Source organism: Magnolia sinica, chromosome 14 (genome assembly GCF_029962835.1).
Source record: "Magnolia sinica isolate HGM2019 chromosome 14, MsV1, whole genome shotgun sequence".
Classification (NCBI taxonomy): Eukaryota; Viridiplantae; Streptophyta; class Magnoliopsida; order Magnoliales; family Magnoliaceae; genus Magnolia; species Magnolia sinica.
Window position 1 is genome coordinate 23723338 of NC_080586.1, and position 23060 is coordinate 23746397.

Below are 23060 nucleotides of genomic sequence, written 5' to 3' on the forward strand. Positions count from 1 at the left end.
TGTTTGATTTGATGTTTGGACACAGACTGCAAACAATTTGCGAGAAATTGAAAAATTTTGTTTTCTTTTTTTTTTTTTTCAATTTTCCGCAACTCTGCCCATCTCCAAATCTCGAAATCGAAGTTCCCAAAACATGAAAAATCATGGATTTAACAATTTGACACTAATTTAACATGATTTACAGAAAATAAGATGATTGAAATACAAAAATGCTCACCAGATCGAACATGTGGGATATATCGCACTACTTGTGCCTTTCGTATCACAATGGTGGGATACAAGATATATCGTGGGATATATCAGCCGATATCGTCGATATTTAAAACATTGGTCTCACTGACTGAGGGAAATATTGGGGAAACATGAGGAAATGGTGGAATTTCTCAATGAAACTTCATAGGATGCTAAAATACAGATATTTACATATTTAGAAATCAAATAATTGCAAAAAGGGTGCTTACATGGTTTCTGTTTAATGGGGGTCTAAAAGCATGTAAAGCTGTCTTAGGGAAACATTAGAGAAACATTGGGAAGATAGTGGAATTTTTCAATGATACTTCAAGAGCTGCTAAAATACACATTTGCATATTTAAGAGTAATGGTGAGGAAGACGCATATTTGCATATTTGCATATTTAGGAATCAATAATGAGGACTAAAAGCATGTATCATTGACTTGGGGAAACATTGAGGAAACATAGGGAAAGTGGTGGATCCATCCATCCAACCAACCATCCATGCATACACATACATACGTACAAACACACATACATGATCGATCCATCCCAAGGTATTCCGTATTGGTAACGGTGGCCATAACGGTCACCACCATTACCAATACAGGTATCAGCTGTAACGGCCGATACGGGGGTGTAATGATTGTTATGACCACCGTAACGGTTGAATTTTTTTTTTTTTTGCCCGAAAAATTCTGAAAAAATATTTAGAAAATCAAGAACAATGTAAATATTCCAAATATGTATTCATTTTTTGTTTTAAACATGTTTATGGTGGTGTAACGGTCCACTTTGTGGGGAGAGTGTTGTATCGGGTTGTCTAGTAAATTCGTGAACATGATTACATGTATCCAATGTTTACACATCACAATCAAGCATTAAAACTAGAAATAAGAAAATTTGCATAAATACTACTTTTTAATTTTTTGAAAAAAAAAAAGTCCATCGGAACTTCTATTCGCTCAAATCACTTCAAACTACGATTTTAATATTAAAAACTATAGTAAGAGTGGTCAAAATCTATTGTAAAATGATCTAGGAGAGTTTTTGGAATGAGAAAAGAAAAAGAAAAAAAAAAAGGGAGAGAAAAATGGATTTAAATAGAAAAAAAAAAAGTGACCATTTTTCAACCGTTACGGGGGTAACGGTCGTTACGCCCCATAATGGTCTTTACAGCCATTATAACGGCCGATACGGTCCCAAAAAATCAACTGGCCCATTTCACCCCTGTATCACATAACGGTGATGGCCATTACCTATATGTATCAGCCTTTACGAGCGTATCGTAACGGATACGGAACAATTTGATCCATCCATCCATGTATGCACACTTGCGCACACTCACACATCCATACATCCATCCGTCCATCTAACCACAACCATCCATGCATACATCCATCCATTCATGCATGCATACATACATATATACACATACAAACATTCATTTCATCACACAACCATGTTTAAAAAATTTGAAACAGATTTTTTTTTTTTTTTTTTTTTCAATAAACAGATTTTTGGGGATATTCTCGAAATATCATCGATGCATTTGGCTATATAAGTGACACTTGGAATTCACACAGTAAAAAATATTGGCAATACATGCAACACTTGGAATTTTCACAGTCGAAAATATTGGTGATATTGATGCATTGGTGATACTTAGCGATATATCACCAATACCTGGAATTTCTGATATTGGCAGTGTTATCGGTATCGCTGAGCTGGAGAGATGGATAATATTGAGGATACTTCGAACGAGGATGCGGATTTGTCCTACCCTCACCCATCTCTAGCCACGAACCGGAAGTTCGATGGGCGGGCCCGCCATGATGTATCTATTTATCCACACCGTCCATCTCCATCCCTTCTCTCATATCATTTTAAGGTAAGTGCACAAAAATAAGTTAGATCCAACGCTCAAGTGGACCACACCAAATAATAAGCTTGGGATGCATTAAATGCACAAAGAATTAAATGCAAGAGTCATATGTGGACCGGATCTGCCTCATTTTTGTGCTCATACCTTAAAATGATCTAAGAGAAGGGATGGATGCCATGGATAAATAGATACATCATGGTGGGCCCGCCCACAGAACTGCTTGTTCGTGGCTAGAGACGGGCGGGGGTAGGATGTAATCTGCATCCTCTGAACAGTGACTGTAATTGTAGCCATTGTCAGCTATTTCTTGTACTGTAGTATTATATCACTTGATGAGACAACCACTTAGTTCTTTCAGTGCTTTATAACGGAGAATCCCTCTTTATATTTACTCTGTGTGTTTGTGTTTGTGTTTATTTTTCTTTTTTTAAGCGATTCTCTTGTACATGACATAATCGGTTTGAACCTTTACATTCTTCAAGTGTTTGGCCATCAAACAGAATTCAAGATTGTTAAGCCCTTAATTGATGGGGACATCTCGCGCACACGCACGCCCCCCTTATGCACGTACGCAAGGAGGGCCCCACCTTCGATTTGGATTGATGACGACATTCATGGAGGGCCTCCTAGTTGGAGGACGTGTTTTGGTTCCTTGGGTTGGACCCGATCATCATGTGGATCCCATCATTGGATCTCATGATCATGGCCCACTACCCTAGGTGACCTAGGACTTTGAGTTTTGCTTATTACCGTTATTAGAAACATCATGAACGGTTTAGATTGCATTGATTAGTTGTTATTGTTGATTACTTCGTCTTTAAGTAATAGTATGCGCATATGGCACAGTGTTTGGGGTATAGGTTTTTCTTATAAATAGGCAACCCCTTGTAGGTTTTTTTTCATTGAAGATTATGAATAAAATTCTGCGTTTTCCTGCTCTCTAATTCTCTGAGTTGTGTAAATCTAATGGAAGCAAATTGCGTACTGAGTAACTCAGTACCCTTAACGTACTGAGTAAACTGTGTGGGGTCCACTGTTATTTATTTATTTTATCCACTCTGTTAATCCATGTTAACAGATAATTTTAGGACTAGATCCCAAAAATGAAGCAAATTAAAATCTCAAGTGGACCACACTACAGGAAACAGTTTGATTGAACCTCTACCATTGAAAATTTTTTGGAGGCCAAAGAAGTTTTGGATCAAGCTGATGTTTATGGTTTCTCTTCATCCATGTCTTTGCGATCTTATGAATAGGTTGGATGACAAATAAAAATTAATTTGGACCCTAGGAAGGTTTCAACGGTGGAAATCATTATTCCACACTGTTTCCTGTGTAATGGTCCACTTGAGCTTTGGATTGACTTCAATTTTCGTATCAACCCCTAAAATTATCAGCAAAAATGGATGGACGGTGTAGATAAGCCACATATATTAACAGTGGTCCTAACTGAGTTTACTCACTACGATAAAAGCATACTAAGTAACTCAGTACGCAATCCGATTTCAAATCCAATCGGGTGCGAAACGCTCCCTTCTTCGAATGGCTAACTACCGTGGTGCAAAACCACACCCATCCCAAATCACCCTCACCTCATACCCTCAATATTCATCATCTCCCACAACCATCCCATCTTCAAATCCATCCATTTTTGCAACTAATCCTTCCTCTACAGCAGATTTGCAGAATCAGGCCCTACAGGAGGGCCAAAACTTCGGCAGAGTATCATGCACAAACTGGACATCTGATTGTCCCGAAATTTGGTGTGAAGGTGGACCTCCCCTATCCGATTAGACCCAAGTTGGCTAATTTCATATTCGTGGACCCTACACACGTGCGGCCAGAATCCCACGCACGTGCGTCTGGGCCCAGCCGCTATCCACACATGTGGATCACCTCGGGTTCATCTATTTCCTCTATTTCACTCCTTTCTCACCTTATTTCTCTAACCTTAACCCTAGATAATCCTAAATCCCAAGTTCTATTCCACTTTTGCAAACCCTCGGCTTTCCTGATTTGAAACATGTGAATCCTTTGGATTGTGAAATAATCCTTTGCATATGTGGATGAATCTACTCCCCTTTGAGCATTATTTGGTCTATAATTTTAACTGATTCAGCCCTAACATGTGTAGGCTTGGACCCTCGTAGATTCTCCTTGTTGAATGCTTGACTTTATGTGGGATGTGGAATTTTTTTGTGATTGTTTCAAAATTAGTATGATCTAAAGCCTGAAATCTTGCATATCATATTTAATTTTCATGTCCTGCATCAAATTTGGTATCAAAGCTTTGGTTTTTCATAGGGGATTGCATTGCATGTTTAGGGTTTAGTATACTTGCATTTATTTTGCATTAAATTTCATCATATAGGACTATTTAGGACCCATCATTCACAACATAGACTGCTAAATTTTCTATTGTCAGAAATTCCCCAATTTTCATTTCTGAATTTTCTGTTAACAAACTGTTTGGACAGTTATGTTGCTAGAATTTTAGGAGCGTTGCGTAGTTTCCCTCATATGGAGTCCTATAAAAGCATTTAGTCCCATTTAGATGCATATAGTTGCATTAGAGGACCTTTGAATTGAGTGCGTAATTGTATGCCCACACGTACTGGTCACAATTTTGGGTTGCAACCTGCACTAAACATGGAGCAATTACAAGAGTCAATGGACAACATAACCTGGCAGTTTGAGTCTTTGGGTAGGTACTTGGAACAACGTATTGACCAACCCTGGGATCAACTTAACGTGTGCGTTATACAACTAGAGACCTCCGCCTGGGCAAACCCCGTCATTGGGGAAAATGCTCAATCTTAGGCAGGTGGTCAGGAGGATAGACAAGGGAATGGGGGTGGCCAACGAAACAGACATGGGCGCATACCCATGCACCCATCCCGCGGGGGGCATCATGATCATTATGACCCAGATGCACAACTCCTCAAGGGAGTAGAGAACCCTACGTTTAATTGACACTTGGGCCCTAAAGCTTTTCCAGATTGGTTAGCAGATATGGACTACTATTTTGAGTGGTACAACATGTCGGATGCTCGTCAAGTCTAATTTGCCAAGATGAAGCTCGTGAGCCAAGCAAAAAGGTTTTAGGCTACTGCGGAGCGAAAGAAAGAGAGCTTAAGGGAACCCCCAATAGTCCATTGGGGAGAAATAAAGAAACTCTGAAGGAAAAATAACTCCCTTTCTCTTATCACTTGAGGTTGGTTGAGGAATTGAAGTCCCAAGTCTAAGCCTCTCCATATTCTAAATACCAAAGACTTTGAGAGAGAGATTGAGTCGGACTTGATGGTGTACTCCCTTGTGGCTAGGGAAAGTGCACCAAAGGCTAGTGTGGAGTTACCCACTGAGGCCATTTTGGTAGTGGATGAGTTTTGTGATGTCTTTCCCGATGATCTATCGGATGAGCTTCCCCCTATGAGGGATATACAACACATCATTGATTTAGTCCCTAGGGCGACTCTACCAAACCTGTCTGAGGTGGTTAATAGGAGTCTGAGAAATTTACTCAAGTGTTTAGTGGGGGAGCACACCAGGACGTGGGACACTGCGCTACCTATCGCCGAGTTTGCATTTAATAATTCTGTTAATATATCTAAAAGTTTAAGTCCTTTTGAAGCCGTTACTGGTTATAAACCTAGGAAGTCTATTGATCTTGTCCCCATGTCCCTGTCCCATAGGCCATCAGAGTTTGCAGAGTCCTTTGCACATCACATTTATTCATTGCATCAAGAAATCAGGCGAAAGATCAATACTAGTAATGAACATTACAAAATTTCTACTAACTAACTTAAATGATTCAAGGAATTCAATGTAGGGGACTCTGTGATGGTCCGCATCAGGCCAGAGTGGTACCCTCAGGGAGTCGTTCGTAAATTACATGCGCGTAGTGCTGGACCATTCAAAATTATAAAACGAAACGGTCTTAATGCGTATGTGGTAGATCTTCCACCTTCCATGGGAATTAGTTCCACATTCAATGTGGAGGATTTATGTGCATTCTCTAGCCTGTCACCTAACCATCCTGATTCCCCAGACCTTTCCCTTGATCCATGTCCCCCTCCCGACCCATTTTCTCAGCCTCTACCTCCCATACCTATCCTTCCCACACCCAGAGAGGAGAAAGGATATTCTAGACCATCAGATAATATCGATGTCAGATGGCAGATTTCAAAAGTTTTTGGTCAAGTGGAAGTCATGCCCAGCTTTAGACAGTATGTGGCTTACTGAGGAGGAGCTTTAGAGACTTGATCCTGACATCTTGGAGTGGTTCAGGAGTTTTATTTCGCCAATGGCGAAATCTTCACAGCCGGGGAGAGTTGATGGGGACATCTTATGTACACACACCCCCCCTTATGCACGCACGCAAGGAGGGCCCCACCTTCGATCTGGATTGATGACGACATCCATAGAGGGCCTCCTAGTTAGATAACTGTGTTTTGGATCCTTGGAGTGGACCCGATCATCATGTGGATCCCGTCATTGGATCTCATGATCTTGGCCCACTACCCTAGGTGACCTAGGACTTTGAGTTTTGCTTATTATCGTTATTAGAAACATCATGAATGGTTTAGATTGCATTGATTAGTTGTTATTTTTGATTACTTCGTCTTTAAGTAATAGTATGCGCACATGGTGCGGCTTTTGGGGTATAGGTTTTTCTTATAAATAGGCAACCCATTGTAGGTTTTTTTTTCATTGAAGATTATGAATAAAATTCTGCATTTTCCTGCTTCTCTAATTTTCTGAGTTGTAGAAATCCAATTGGTGCAAATACCGTGGTGCGAAGCCACACCCATCCCAAATCGCCCCCACCTTCGACCCTCAATATTCATCATCTACCACAACCATCCAATCTCCAAATCCATCCCTTTTTGCAGCTAATCCTTCCTCTACAGCAAATTTGCAGAATCAGGGCTTGCAGAAGGGCCGAATCTTCGGCGGAGCACCGTGCACAAATTGGACATCCGATCGTCTCGAAATTTGGCATGAAGGTGGACCTCCCCTGGTCGACCAGACCCAAGTTGGCCAATTTCATATTCGTTGTCCCCACACATGTGCGGATAGGATCCCACAACGTGCGTTTAGGCCCAGCCGCTGTCCACACATGTGGATCACCTTAGGTTCATCTATTTCCTCTATTTCACTCTTTTCTCACTTTTAACCCTAACCCTAGATAATCCTAAATCCCAAGTTTTATTCCACTTTTGCAAACCCTAACTTTTCCCGATTTCAAACATGTGAATCCCTTGGATTGGGAAATAATCCTTTACATGTGTGGATGAATCTACTCCCCTTTGAGCATTGTTTGGTCTATAATTTTAACTGATTCAGCCTTAACATGTGTAGGCTTAGACCCTCGTAGATTCCCCTTGTTGAATGCTTGACTTTATGTGGGATGTAGAATTTTTTTGTGATTGTTTCAAAATCAGTATGATATAAAGCCTGAAATCTTGCATATCATATTTAATTTTCATGTCCTGCATTAGATTTGGTATTAAAGCTTTGGTTTTTCATAGGGGATTGCATTGCAAGTTTAGGTTTTAGTATACTCGCGTTTATTTTGCATTAAATTTCATCATATAGGGCTGTTTAGGACCTATCATTGACAACATAGACTGCTAAATTTTCTATTGTTAGAAATTCCCTAATTTTCTGTTAACAAACTGTTTGGACAGTTATGTTGCTGGAATTTTAGGAGCGTTGTGTAGTTTCCCTCATATAGAGTCCTATAGGAGCATTTAGTCCCATTTAGACGCATATAGTTGCATTAGAGGACCTTTGAGTTGAGTGGGTAGTTGTATGACCACACGTACTGGTCGCGGTTTTGGGTTGCACCCTGTACTAAACATGGAGTAATTATAAGAGTCAATGGACAACATAACCCGACAGTTTGAGTCTTTAGGTAGGCGCTTGGAACAACGTATTGACCAACGCCGGGATCAGCTTAATGTGTGCGTTACCCAACTAGAGACCTCCGCCTGGGCAAACCCCGTCATTGGAGAAGATGCCCAATCTCAGGTAGGTGATCAGGAGGATAGGCAAGGAAATGGGGGTGGCTAATGAAACAGACATGGGCACGAACCGTGCACCCACCTCGCGAGGGGCATCATGATCATTGTGACCCATATGCAAAACTCCTCAAGGAAAGAGTAGAGGCCCCTACGTTTAATGACCACTTGGGCCCTAAAGCTTTTCCAGATTGGTTGGCGGATATGGACCACTATTTTGAGTGGTACGATATGTTGGATGCTCTTCGAGTCCGATTTGTCAAGATGAAGCTCATGGCCAAGCAAAAAGGTTTTGGGCTACTGTGGAGCGAAAGAAAGAGAGCTTGAGGGAACCACCAATAGTCCATTGGGGAGAAATGAAAGAAACTCTTAAGAAAAAATACCTCCATTTCTCTTATCACTTGAGGTTGGTTAAGAAATCGAAGTCCAAGTCTAAGCCTCTCCGTATTCTAAATACCAAAGATTTTGAGAGAGAGATTGAGTCGGACTCGATGGTGTACGCCCTTGTGGCTAAGGAAAGTGCACTAGAGGCTAGTGCAAAGTTACCCACTAGGCTATTTCGGTAGTGGATGAGTTTCGTGATGTCTTTCCTGATGATCTACCGGATGAGATTCCCCTTATGATGGATATACAATACGCCATTGATTTAGTCCCTGGGGCAACTCCACCAAACCTGTTTGAGGTGGTCAATAGGAGTTTGAAAATTTTACTCAGGTGTTTAGTGGGGGAGCACACTAGGACGTGGGACACTGCGCTACCTAATGCTGAGTTTGCATTTAATAATTCTATCAATAGATCTACAGGTTTAGGTCATTTTGAAGTTGTTACTGGTTATAAACCTAGAAAGCCTATTGATCTTGTCCGTATGTCCCTGTCGCATAGGCCATCAGAGTCTACAAAGTCCTTTGCACATCACATTCATTCATTGCATTAAGAAATCGGGCAAAAGATCAATACTAGTAATGAACATTACAAAATTTCTGCTGACCAACATAAACGATTCAAGGAATTCAATGTAAGAGATTCTATGATGGTCCGCATCAGGCCAGAGCGGTACCCTCAGAGAGCCATTCATAAATTATACGCGCGTAGCTCTGGACCATTCAAAATTATAAAACGAAACGGTCTTAATGCGTATGTGGTAGATCTTCCACCTTCCATGGGAATTAGTTCCACATTCAATGTGGAGAATTTAGTTGCATTGTCCAGCCCGTCACCTAACCATCCTGATTCCCCAGACTTTTTCCTTGATCCATGGTCCCCTTCTGACCCATCTTCCTAGCCTTTACCTCCCATACCTACCCTTCCCACACCTAGAGAGGAGATAACGGATATTCTAGACCATCAGATAATATTGACGTCAGACCGCGGATTTCAAAAGTTTCTGGTCAAGTGAAAGTCACGCCCAGCTTCAGACAGTATGTGACTTTCTGAGGAGGATCTTCAGAGACTTGATTCTGATATCTTGGAGTGGTTCAGGAGTTTTGTTTCACCAGTGGCAAAATCTTCGCAGCCGAGGAGAGTTGATAGGGACATCTTATGCACACGCACGCCCCCCCTTATGCACGTACGCAAGGAGGGGACCACCTTTGATCTGGATCGATAACGACATTCATGGAGGGCCTACTAGTTAGAGGACTGTGTTTTGGTTACTTGGGGTGGACCCAATCATCATGTGGATCCCATCATTGTATCTCATGATTGCGGCCCACTACCCTAGGTGACCTAGGACTTTAAGTTTTGCTTATTATCGTTATTAGGAGCATCATGAACGGTTTAAATTGCATTGATTAGTTGTTATTTTTGATTACTTCGTCTTTAAGTAATAGTATATGCACATGGCACAGCTTTTGGGGTATGGGTTTTTCTTATAATTAGGCAAACCCTTGTAGGTTTTTTCTTTTCCAATTGAAGATTATGAATAAAATTCTGCGTTTTCCTGCTTCTCTAATTCTCCAAGTTGTGGAAATCCAATTGGGTGTGAAACACTCCCTTCTTCGAAAGGCTAACTACCATGGTGCGAAGCCATACCCATCTCAAATCGCCCCTACCTCCTACCTTCAATATTCATCATCTCTTACAGCCATCCCATCTCCAAATCCATCCCTTTTTGCAGCTAATCCTTCCTTTACAACAAATTTGCAGAATCAGGACTTGCAGGAGGGCCGAAACTTCGGCGGAGCACCATGCACAAATCGGACATCCGATTGTCCCGAAATTTGGCGTGAAGATGGACCTCCCTTGGCCGACCAGTTCCAAGTTGGCCGATTTCATATTTGTGGGCCCCACATATGTGCGGCTAGGATCCCACGCAGGTGCATTTGGGCCCAGGCGCTGTCCACACGTGTGGATCACCTCGAGTTCGTCTATTTTCTCTATTTCACTCCTTTCTCACCTTATTTATCTAACCCTAACCCTAGATAATCCTAAATCCTAAGTTTTATTCCACTTTTGTAAACCCTAGGCTTTCCCGATTTGAAACATGTGAATCCCTTGGATTGAGAAATAATCCTTTGCATTTGTGGATGAGTCTACTCCCCTTTGAGTATTATTTGGTCTATAATTTTAATTGATTCAGCCCTAACATGTGTAGGCTTGGACTCTCGTAGATTCCCCTTGTTGAATGCTTGACTTTATGTGGGATGTTGAATTTTTTTGTGATTGTTTTAAAATTAGTATGATCTTAAGCTTGAAATCTTGCATATCATATTTAATTTTCACGTCCTGCATCATTCATATTGTAGACACTGAGTTGAGGTTTTTGTGGATCTTAGTCTCTCTCTTTGAATGTGCTGATAGTATCTCTCATGTTCCAGGCCTCACTGAGTCGCTGTTTCTTGTTCACAAAGATGAGTATACTGAATATGAGCAGGCATCTCTTAGACAACTCTATCAGGCGAAGGTTTTGTCTTTTTTCCTATTGTTTAGACTACAAATTTGATTTCGTTAAGTTGGTTTTTGAGTTCTTTCATTGCATTAACCTTATTCCTTTGTTTGCTATTATTCCATACAGATGGAAGAGTTGCGTGCTGAAGTGCTGCAACAGCCCGACACAACAGGAACACTCTCACGTTCAAAAGCAGCTTCACTTCCACCTTCATACCAGCAGATATCTGTTACTGTGGTGACAGAGTTTGTGCGCTGGAATGAGGAGGCAATTTCTAGGTGCACATTGTTTTCTTCCCAGGTAGAAGTTGCCTTTTTTCAATAATTTCTTTTGGGTCTTATAATATAACCACGGCCAGACTCCATACAGAAAACGATCTAAATAATGATGAGCTACTGCATTATTTTGCCCATTTTCTACTACTAAAGGATTATGACCTGGTGTTCATCGTGAATTATGTGCATGCATATCAGAATAACATGCCCTTTCTTTCACTTTGAACTTGAAGAAAGTATGATGTTTGACTTACTACTCAACTCTCTTCAGAATGGAACCCTTTGCCTGAGGATAATGCTCAATCATGATCAAGTCGTGGATTGGTTAGGTCTAGGTTTGTATATACGAGGCCTTGTCCACATTGAAAGAAGATGGTGATGGGTTTCTCTGCCAAGTGACAACCAGGCCTTATACAAACCTCTGTTTACCAATATTAGATTATTGAGCCTTCAATGGTCTCTCTCTCTCTCTCTCTCTCTCTCTCTCTCTCTCTCTCTCTCTCTCTCTCTCTCTCTCTCTCTCTGTGTGTGTGTGTATATGCATGCATGCATCTATTTCTTTAGCATGCATGATTTAAGATTCTTTCAAGGAATCTCATATTGGGTTATCACTGAGGAACATCATGTTACTTTGAAGCTGAACTTGCTTTCCTACCTTTTTAAAATGCATGGCTGACATTGTAATTGATGTCAGAGAACTGGTCACTGAAGCATGTTGATATCTTCACTTTTAGTTTGTGTTATTGTTGCCGAAGTTTTCTCTTCCAGTCTGTGCAGGCTAAGTTCTGCCTATACGTATTTTATTTTATTTTTCTGAGTTTTTCTTTGTGAAAATTTCAATTTCATAACTTTTTTAGTCTCAAGCAGTAGCATTTCCATTAGAAAATTTCCTTCATGTTTGTGCTTGTGTAGTTGTATCTTATTTTTTTATTCTTATAGTATATTTTCGCAATATGCAGATTCTGCTTTCACACATTTCGTAACAACTAGTTGAGTATTTAATCTTTTGCTTATTCGTTTATTTCTGTCAGTAAATTGATTTTAAGGTGTCATTGTACAGCCTACTACTCTTGCAGCTTGTGTGAAATCAGTGTTCACTTGCTTGCTTGATGAAGTAAGTGTCACACTCAACGTTCCATTTTTTGGTGTTAAACTGAAATCAGGGCTGCTTTGTCTTAGCTACGTTGTAGGTACTATCCATGTTTTTCCACTTGCAGGTAAGTCAATATATAACGGATGGTCTTGAGCGAGCTAGAGAGAGTCTAAATGAAGCTGCAGCTTTGAGGGAGAGATTTGTGATTGGCACAAGTGTCAGTAGAAGGGTTGCTGCTGCAGCTGCCTCTGCTGTATGATAATACTCATTTAGATGCCTTTTCATTACATGCTTTGTGAATTAAGAGTCGCCCTACAACCTGCCACACAACAGTTCTATGCTTCCATAACAAGTTAAAAATGCTTCTCCTTTAATTACATCAGGATTGAGAGAATCAGAATCAGTGGGTTATGTGCAGGCGGAGGCTGCTGCCGCTGCTGGTGAAAGCAGTTTCAGATCTTTCATGGTGGCCGTGCAACGTTGTTCCAGCAGTGTGGCAATCGTCCAACAAGTACTCTACCTTTGTAGACATATGTGGTTCAGATTTTATTTTATTTTATTTTATTTTTTTAATTATTAGGCCAATGAGTCAAAATGCTAATAGGAAGGGATTTATTTATTTATTTTTCTGCAGTACTTTACAAACTCCATTTCTCGGCTTTTACTGCCTGTGGATGGTGCACATGCTGCTTCATGTGAAGAAATGTCAACAGCTTTGTCCACTGCAGAGGCTGCTGCTTTTAAGGGGCTTCAACAATGCATTGACACTGTTATGGCTGAGGTCTGTAGAAATATGTGATGTCATAGCATGACATAAATACATCCTTATCATTGCATGCATCTTGTGAACATTGCTCTTTGCTTGTGTTAACTAGTTACTAGTTAGTGACTTACTGGGAAGCCATGTTATACCATTATATGAACTTGTGGCCTGTCACAACATTTTTCTTGCAGTTATTTATCATGCTCTTTTATGGTATTGACTTTATTTATCTCACACTACCTTTTCACTCTACAACTTGCACTCCTTTTGGATGGCCTATTTCATGCTTGATCAACAATTTCTTCGTGAAACTCCATTGAGTAGTGTTTCTTACATACAGGAGATCGACACTGTCCCGAACATTTCCTGAATTTCTGTCCTTAAGAGAAATAGTATGCTCTTAATATGTGGCTCCATAGAACAAGATGCAAGACATGCTAGTAGTTGTTCGTTTCCATTTTTGTGCTACATATGGCTGTCTTGGGTCTGGTGTACCCTTACAAGATCCACTAAGGGGATCATTTTCAATTGTTGTTGGGTTCTGGTCTGGGTACCATACATGAGTTTTGGGATCTGAATCCAATTGGGTTTGGCACCCATTGAAAGGGGACCCATTGGATCTTAGGATGGTCGAATAGGGCAATCTACATGGTCCAGACCCATTTGATAGCCAAATTGGATCTCACACGTGCGCCACATCGACACATGGATCGCGCATAGATGGGTCCTCTTATGCACATGTGTGGGCTTAGTAAACCCCGTTTGATTATCTGAATAATGTATTTGATGCAGGACATGAAATTTAAGCATGAGATGCAAGAATTCAGGCTTAGATAATACCAATTCAGAAATAGTTACACAAATTTCACATCCCACATGACAGTCCAAATCATTCAATTAAAAGGGGAATCTATGCGGGTCCAGGCCGACACAGGCTAGGACTGGACCAATAAAAAATTATAAACCAAACGATGTCAAAGGGAAATAGAAATCAACCACACATGCATAAAAATTAGTCCCTAATCCAAGAGATTTCCTAATTTCAATTCAAGGAACCCTAGGGTGAAAAAAATGGGCAAATAAATTAGGGCTAATGCAAACTAAGGCTAAGGTTTAGGAAATAAGAATGAAAATATGAAAACCAGAGGAAAACCTGACCCGAAGAAAGCTCCTACGTGCAGATGGTGGCCTGGGGCTGACGCACGTGCACGGGTGGGCTGGCCGCATGTGTGATGGAAGCCCGTCTCCCTAAAGTGACATCTAGGCCTTGGTCGGCCGGGGGAGACCTCCAATCCCTCCAAGTTTGACGGCGATCCGATGTAAGGTCGAGGCGTAGTGCTCCGCCGAAGTTTTAGCCCTCTTATGAGTCCAGATTATGGAAACTGGTTGTAGGGAATGAATAGATGGAAAGACTGAGAATTTTAAAGCAATAATGATGATAAAAGATTAGGTATATGGATGAGAGAGGGTAGGGACGGATGTGGATAGATGTGGCTTCACACTATATAGTTAGCCCTTCGAAAAGGGAGGGCTTCGCACCCACTTTTGAATTTTTCCACAACTCACGAAGAGAGCAGAAAAATAACGCAGGAATTTTTATTAAACTTGAATGAATGAAAAAAACTACAAAGGGGTGCCTATTTATAGGGAAAATCCTATACCTCAAAACTCGCACCATGTGCGCAACCTATTACTTGGCGGTGAATTAAACTAAACTAAAAACCAAACAAAGAGATCCAAAGCGTTCACGATGTTCTAAATAATAACAATAAGAAAAACCTAAAATATGGCATCAATCCGACGAGTGGGCCACAATCATGAGGTCCTATGATGGGCTTTTCTTGACTATCGGGCTCACTCTTTTGAACAAAAACTTCGTCTTCTAGCTAAGAGGCCTTTCCTGGACGTCATTATCAAACCAAATTGATAGTGGAGCCCTCTTATGTACGTACGTGCGTAGGAGGGGTGGCGTGCGTGTACATGTAGACGGCGTGCGCACGATGTCCTCATCAACTCTCTCCAGCTGTGAAGATTTCACCACTGGTGAAATAAAACTCTTGAACTGCTCCAGGATGTCAGGATCAAGTCTCTAAAGCTCCTCCTTAGTGAGCCACATGCTATCTGAAGTTGGGCGTGACTTCCATTTAACTAGGTACTTCTGAAACCCTTCATCTGACGTGGAAACTATCTCATGGTTCAGGATATCCTCTATTTCCTCTCTGGGTGTGTGAAGGCTAGGTATGTGAGGCAAAGGCTGGGATGAAAGGTCGGGAGGAGGCCATGGATCAAGGGGCAAATCTGGGGAATCAAGATAGGTGGGAGAAGGGCCGGACAAAGTATCAGTGGATCCTTGAAAAGCAACCAGATCCTCCACATTGAATGTGGAACTAATTCCCATGGAAGGTGGAAGATCTACCTCAGATGCATTGAGACCGTTTTGCTTTATAATTTTGAAGGGCCCAGCACTACGCGTGTGTAACTTAAGAACGGTCCCTGGAGGGTACCGCTCGGGCCTGATGCGGACCATCACAGAGTCCCCAATATTGAACGCTTTGAAATGTCTATGTTGGTCTGTAGAAAATTTATAATGTTCATTACTAGTAGTGATCTTTCGCTTGATTTCTTGATGCAATGAATGTATGTGATGCACAAAAGACTCTGCAGACTTTGATGGCCTATGAGACAATGACATGGGGATAAGATCAATAGGCTTTCTAGGCTTGTAACCAGTAACAACTTCAAAAAGACTTAGACTTGTGGACCTATTGACAGAACTATCGTATGCAAACTCGACTATGGGTAGTACGGTGTCCCATGTCCTGGTATGCTCCCCCACTAAACATCGAAGTAAACTCCCTAGGCTCCTATTAACCACCTCAGTCTGGCCATCGGTCTAAGGGTGGTAAGTAGAAGAAAATTGGAGCCTAGTATTCATCATGTGCCATATTGTCTTCCAAAAGTAACTCATAAAGTGCACGTCACGGTCAGACACTATGGTTTTTGGTAACCCATGCAGTTTGGCGACCTTACTAAAGAATAACTTTGCAACATGAGATGCGTCGGAGGTCTTAGAACTAGGAATGAAGTGAGTTATTTTAGAGAAACGGTCCACGACAACAAATATGGAATCGTGTTTCCGAATAGTCTTGGGAAGTCCAAGCACGAAGTCCATACTGATGTTCTGCTAAGGGATGAATGGGACTGGCAAAGGTGTGTATAATCCTGTATTTTGTTTCCTTTGCTTTGCCAGTTGACAAGTATGGCATTGCCTTATAATTTTGGCCACGTCTCGCTTCAGGTTTGGCCAATAAAACCTATCATCCACTAGGGCAATGGTCTTGTCACGACCAAAATGACCTGCGACCCCTCCTGAATATAACTCCCAGATAAGAAAATCGCGGAGGGAGGTGCGTGGTATGCACAAGCGGTCACTCCTAAACAAATATTCGTCCAAAATCAAATATTCATTGTTAGCTCTTGACAGACTCTCTAACAACGACTCGTACATAACTCCGAAATCTGGACATGTAGAATACTCTTCTTTGATGCGCTCAAGGCCTGTAACTTCAACGCTCATGGAGGCCTTATGCTTAAGCACGAAAGTATACTCTTGAAGGAATTGAACCCACTTGGCATGCCTAGGGCTTAATTTCTTCTGAGAGTTCAAGTATCCCAAGGCCTCGTGATCCGAGAATAAGACGAATTCTTGCTGTAATAGGTAATGACACCAATGGCGTAGTGATTGCACTACCGCGTAGAATTCCTTATCATAGGTGGAATATCTTTGTTTCGCCTTATTCAGTTTCTCACTAAAAAAAGGCAACAGGGTGCCCTTCTTGACTAAGTACTCATTGGCCGACTCTTGACACGTCACATGCGACTTCAAAAGCTTTTAAAGAATCTGGAAGTCGCGTGACTAGAGCTTCGGTCATCTTGACCTTTATCTCCTTAAAGGCCTTCGAGGCGGCCTTTGTCCATTGAAACTCTCCCTTTTTTATGCAGTCCGTGATGGGAGCCATAATAGAACTAAAGCCTCGAATGAACCGTCTATAAAAGGTGGCCAAGTCATCAAAGTTGCGCACCTCATGAATATTGCGGGGTTCAGGCCAATTAACGATGGCCTTGACCTTCTCGAGATCTGCCGATATGCCATCAGCTGACGCAATAAAACCTAAGAAGATCATACTACTAGACAAGAACGCGCACTTCTTTAGGTTGGCGTACAACTTCTTGGCTCTAAAGATCCCATAAACCTGCCTCAAATGGTTGAGGTGTTGCTCCTTGGTCATGCTATAAATCAAGATATTATCAGATTATACGACCAGGAACTTCCCCATGAAGGGTCTCAACACTTGGGTCATCACACGCATGAAAATGCTTGGGGCATTTGAACATTATGACAGGCTGCGACCGGTAGAAGGGAATTATTCTAGTTGGTTTGATTCATTGACTTGGATTTTCCATCCAGAGTTGGATAAACATTATTATTTCTTTGCATCTATAATGTAACTCTTGGGCAATGAATCTTCCACAGTTCCTTTTTTGGTATTGCGATCTGCCATTCTTTTCATGCATGTCAACATGACTACAAAAACAGTCTTGGGCGGTAAACATGGGGTAGCTGTTCTATTTCAACCTCCAGTCTGATTTAGCTCCTTTTATTTGTTTATTTATTTATGGGGATCTTTTCTGCAGGTGGAGCGACTGTTGTCTGCAGAACAAAAAGCAACCGACTATCGGTCACCTGATGATGGAAATGCTCCCGATCACCGACCAACAACTGCATGCACAAGGTACATTCAATTGTACAGTATGGGATGGGATCTTTCAATTTTATTTGCATGTGCGTCAATGCATGTACAGCCAAGATTTCTGTTTGTTAATCCCTTCTATGCTCATTGTCAGAGTTGTTGCATACCTCTCCCGTGTACTTGATGCTGCATTCACTGCTCTGGAAGGTCAAAATAAACAGGCTTTCCTGACTGAACTGGTATAGTCGCTTATTTTTTGGAATCTCTTGCAAACCATGAATAAATGATTTCTCAGCTGCTGTTGATAGGACATACTCTAGTACAACTAGAACATTTTCTTGACTGGTCTGTTTATGTATGCATATATAGTATGTTTGTTATTATTTTCATTATTATATACTTTCGATACCTTGGTTCAATAATTCATGAGAGTGGCCTAGAGAGATTGAAAAGGATGTTGCCCATAGCATTCAAGCTGGGTGGAAGAAATGGAGATGTGCCTATGGAGTTTTATGTGATCATCATGTATTATAGGATGAGTGTAGCTGAAATGAGGATGAGTGTAGCTGAAATGAGGATGTTAAGTTGGATGAGTGCCAAGACGAGGAATTATAGAATTAGAAATGAATGCATTCAAGGGAACTTAGGAGTAGTACCAATAGGTAATAAGCTGAGGCAAAAGTACACTTAGATGGTTTGGTCATGTGCATCGGAGATCAAGAACCGTGCCTGTTAGAAGCGAGTTGATACAAATTGATGGCTCTAAAACGGCAAGGGGAAGGCCCAAAAAGTTTGTGGATGGATATAGTAAGAAAAGACTTGATGATTTATTGTATAATTGAAGGTCTAGACCTTGATAGAGTGGAATGGCAGAACATGATTCATGTAGCCGACCCCAATTAATTGGGATAAGGCTTGGATGGTGATATACTTACATGAATGCACGCGTGAGTGGTTTAGATATTCATATTTATATCATCATCATCATCATCTAAGCCTTGTCCCAATTAATTGGGGTCGGCTACATGAATCCTATTCCGCCATTCCACTTTATTAGATATTCATATTTATATATCTAGAGCTTTGCTAAGCCCACATGTGTGTGCAATAAAGCTCATTGCACATGGCAAATGTGTTGGCATGGCACTATGGATCTGAGATCCAATCCATTCATTAGGATGGCACCACTCTATTGATGCTCGAGCCCAAGAATCAGGTTGATCCACAAGTCAGGTGGGCCACTATTTGCAAAAGAAATGCACAGCTCTGAAAAACTTGTCTAAAATTTTCTAACCCATCCATCAGTTACCAAATTGGGGCCCACATGCTGATTGGACCAGATTTTGTTCTTGGAAAAACATGTACAAGGTCAGATCAACCTGATGGATGAATTAGATCTTCCACCTATATTCCATGCTGCACATGTGTGGCGTGTACACGAGCTTCATTGCACATGCTTGTGAGCTTAGCAAAAGCTCTATATATCTAATCTTATTTCTGTCCAAAAAATAGCCCTAGGTGCAGAACTTCTGTTGCATCATAGTTCATCATTATCATCTAAGCCTTACCCAAACCAATTGGGGTCAACTACATGAATCCTGTTCTGTCACTTCACCCTATCAAGTGCCGTAACTTCAGTTAGACCACTGAGCATTAAGTGCATTATACTTTCACGAAACAAATTAAACACATGCATTCATACACATGTACTATATAAGTGTCTATCGTCAGAATAACATGCCTTGGATTGGTGAACACGTACTTCCCTATACACATTTATTTCTGTTCTTTGCATGTTATTGAAGCATCTTATGGTCTGAATTGTAATGGAATGGGCAAAAGCATCTGTAGGCTTAGTCCATTTTCCTGATTTATGGTCTGACTTGTAAATATCTTCCTTTTAACTTTTTCTTTGCTGTTGTAGTTTTGTCTTTTGTAATTCTTTAGGCTTTTGCCTTGTCTGAATAAATTCATCACTGTTAAAAAAAAGTTTGTTATTGAAGCATCTTATGGCAGCAAGGGTTGCTGAAACAATTTGTTCATCTCTTAATTCCCCACTTATGTGTTTAGTGTTTAGGATGAAGGTTGCTTGCTTTGAAGTCTTATTTACATTTCCATCCTTCTATCTTTATATTGGCACCTATGACTCTTCCATTTATATTTGAAGTAGTGGCAATGTGAATTTTAGGGAAACCGCTTGCATAAGGGGCTCCTTAATCATTGGCAGAAGTTCACCTTCAGTGCCAGGTAAAAATTCTTGTTCTCTTATGAATCTTGATTATTAGACTTGTTGAGGTACTTTGTTTTTTTATTAGAAGAGCTTAAAATTTAAAGAATACAAGCATCTGTTCGGGCAATGTATGGGAAAATTCCACACACAAAGAAGAATTTACAACCCCCTTCTTTTGCAAGCTTATCAGATAACAATGTTTTATGTATCGATATCGCACCTTGTATTGCACCTTTGGGATATGGAAACACATTGGCGTTGTATCGGAAATATTGCATGTAGTATTGAATTTATAGTAGTCGGAGAGATACTATAAGGAAATGATGGAAATTTTCAATTAAACTTCAGGAGATGTTAAAAGAGGCATGATTACACACTTGGTACTAAAAAGCATTACAATTTACAAAAAGCAAGTATGCATAATAGATTTCGATTGTATAAGGGCCCAAACTATGACCTATTGGACGCCCAAACTATGACCTATTGGACAAAAGTCATGCAATTATATCCAAAAAGGGTTCAATCATTCAGATCTCATATAATACCTGCAACATAACACAAACAATACATCCAAAAACCAAAAAGAAGCAAAATATTCCCCGAACTCTTATCCTCATGGAGTTACAAGGCGGCTGGAAGTCATTGTCCCTATTACCATTTTTTTTTTCCACACTTGCATTTTATTTATTTATTTGTTTTTGAAGATTTCCACATGCATTAAATGGGTAAGAAACGGAAGATTTTTGGATTTCCACAATATTCCTTTGTATTCCACATTTAAATTCAAACAAACTTGCCTCAAATCCATGTCAATGCATGAAAATCATGAATCGATATGTATTTGTGACTATTTTCTTACAAAAGTCCCAAGGACTGTTATGATGTTGCCTCTTATCATCCATCACATCTTGTTCAATCATTGAGCTCCCTGGAATACCAACAAGCTTCCATCATCATTTATTTTCAACACCCTAGTTTTGGAGTCGACCACCTTACATGTGGGCCCTATGAGTCGTTTCTGATCTTTATACCTCATCTGAAAAGATGTAACTTCTTCATAGAAAGTCACATCCTACTGATGATGCTAGCTACTCAATGATGTAGGACAATTAACCACTTGCTCTAAAAGTTCGAACTGTTAGAGCATGGCAAATCAATCCCTTTATCCAATAGCCCAGGCCTTACATTGCGTGGGTTAGGACCTTGGCCGAACCCCCCTCGTGGGCGCCACATCACATGGGTTCCGCCTCACACAAGCCACTCACCTCGCACGGGTGGGCCCCTGCATCCCACAGGCCACCCCACTTGAGCCTGGTGTGAAAATGCCCCTGCATTAATCACCCTCGATGAGGAGTCTCGAACACGAGACCTCTCTCTCTGATACCACTTTGATGCAGGACAATTAACCACTTGCTCTAAAAGCTTGAACTATTAAAGCAGGGCGAATTAATCCCTTTATCTCATAGCCCAGGCCCCACATCGCATGGGTTAGGACCTCAGCCAAACCCCCTTGTGGGCCCCAAATCACATGGGTTCCGCCGCACATGAGCCACCCGCCTCGCATGGGTGGGGCCCGCTTCACATGAGTCACCCGCCTCACACGGGCCGCCCACCTCGAGTGTGCCCTGCATCCCACAGGCCACCCCACTCGATCCCGGTGTGAAAATGCCCTTGCATTACTCTCAACTTTCCCATTTATTGTTCCTAGTATTTGTGGTCTACCAACTATGAAAGATCTCTCAAGTACCACGGTGGAGAAATGTTGTGCTAAATTCCCAAGGAGCTAATCATTTTAAGTGGAAGGAAAAAATCCATTTCTCCAAATTCCTTGAACCAACTGCCGTGACAAGATTCAGGTGACAACAATGTTTCTTGTTCTTCTAACTCTTTGCAATTTGATCTTCCAATTGCCCTTAAAAAAGGCTACTCGGTCTTGTACTTGTCATGCAATTAACACTATTGTCTCATATCAGGTCTCATCTTCTTCATACAAGTCTTTTTCTTTCAGTTCTTGCTTCTAATCATTATTCCCTTCAAGTCCAGTTGGAGCCTTTGACTTACCTGAGTAGGAGAATGTCATGGTTTAGGGAATAATAGCCCCAAAAAACAATGATTCATGCGAACTTTTATACATATTCATGAAAGGAAGAGATTGATGAGCTGTACGTGTGTCTCACTTGATCACTTGTAGGCTTACCCATAAGGAATGTGGAATGAGGGAGTCGTGCATGAGCATCCTAACTATTTTCAGAATGTGAGGATTTTTTTTTTTATAGCAATTCCAACATTATTTTTTTGGGCGCGGTGTTGCGGGTTGTTATGGGGACATTTTTCTGTGATTGTATACCATGATTCTTCAAGTATTATTATTATTTTTGAAGGATTATGAATGAACTGTATTAAAAACAGCTTGGCTGAAGCCAAGACTAAAAAATACAGCTATTAGGAAACTTTACAATTCCAACATAGAATAGACTACATTCAAATCTACTTGAAGGCGCACAGTAGCCCATTCAACTACATCCCTTTTCACCCTCCTCACGATTTGCTCCAAAGATGAGCGCTTGTTGTCGAAACACCAAGCATTACGTTCCATCCAAAGGTTCCATAGACCAGCCAGAAGAAGAAGCCGCCAAACAGATAATCTTTCACGAAGCAGACTCCGTGCCACGCCCAAAGCATCTGTGGGACTGATTGTGGCATAATCCATTTCACCTCAAATAGGTTGACAATGTGGATCCACAGCTGAAATGCAATGGGGCAATGCAAAAGAAGGTGGTCTACTGATTCCCCACCACTCATGCATAGAAGACGGATGTTAGGGTTGACCATGCCTCTTTTTTGAAGGTTGTCTATAGTTAGAATCCTCTTCCTGCCCATGAGCCACACGAACGAAGAGACCTTTGGGGGAGCCCCATAGG

General features: G+C 41.0%; 1 protein-coding gene across 6 annotated transcripts in view; it reads left to right on the forward strand.

Annotated features, from left to right (window-relative positions):
• Positions 1-23060, forward strand: part of LOC131224799 (exocyst complex component SEC10b-like) — a 57765-nt gene that overhangs the window by 28711 nt on the left and 5994 nt on the right. For 3 of the 6 annotated variants that reach the window (XM_058220196.1, XM_058220195.1, XM_058220194.1), the window contains exons 14-22: positions 10957-11042; positions 11154-11327; positions 12363-12416; positions 12520-12648; positions 12814-12906; positions 13030-13176; positions 17854-17951; positions 18064-18148; positions 20098-20156. In XM_058220196.1, the coding sequence (XP_058076179.1) occupies positions 10957-11042; positions 11154-11327; positions 12363-12416; positions 12520-12648; positions 12814-12906; positions 13030-13176; positions 17854-17951; positions 18064-18148; positions 20098-20156 (925 nt within the window). The remainder of the gene's footprint in view (positions 1-10956; positions 11043-11153; positions 11328-12362; positions 12417-12519; positions 12649-12813; positions 12907-13029; positions 13177-17853; positions 17952-18063; positions 18149-20097; positions 20157-23060) is intronic. The other 3 variants (XR_009161183.1, XM_058220197.1, XM_058220198.1) reach the window with 1 other exon arrangement.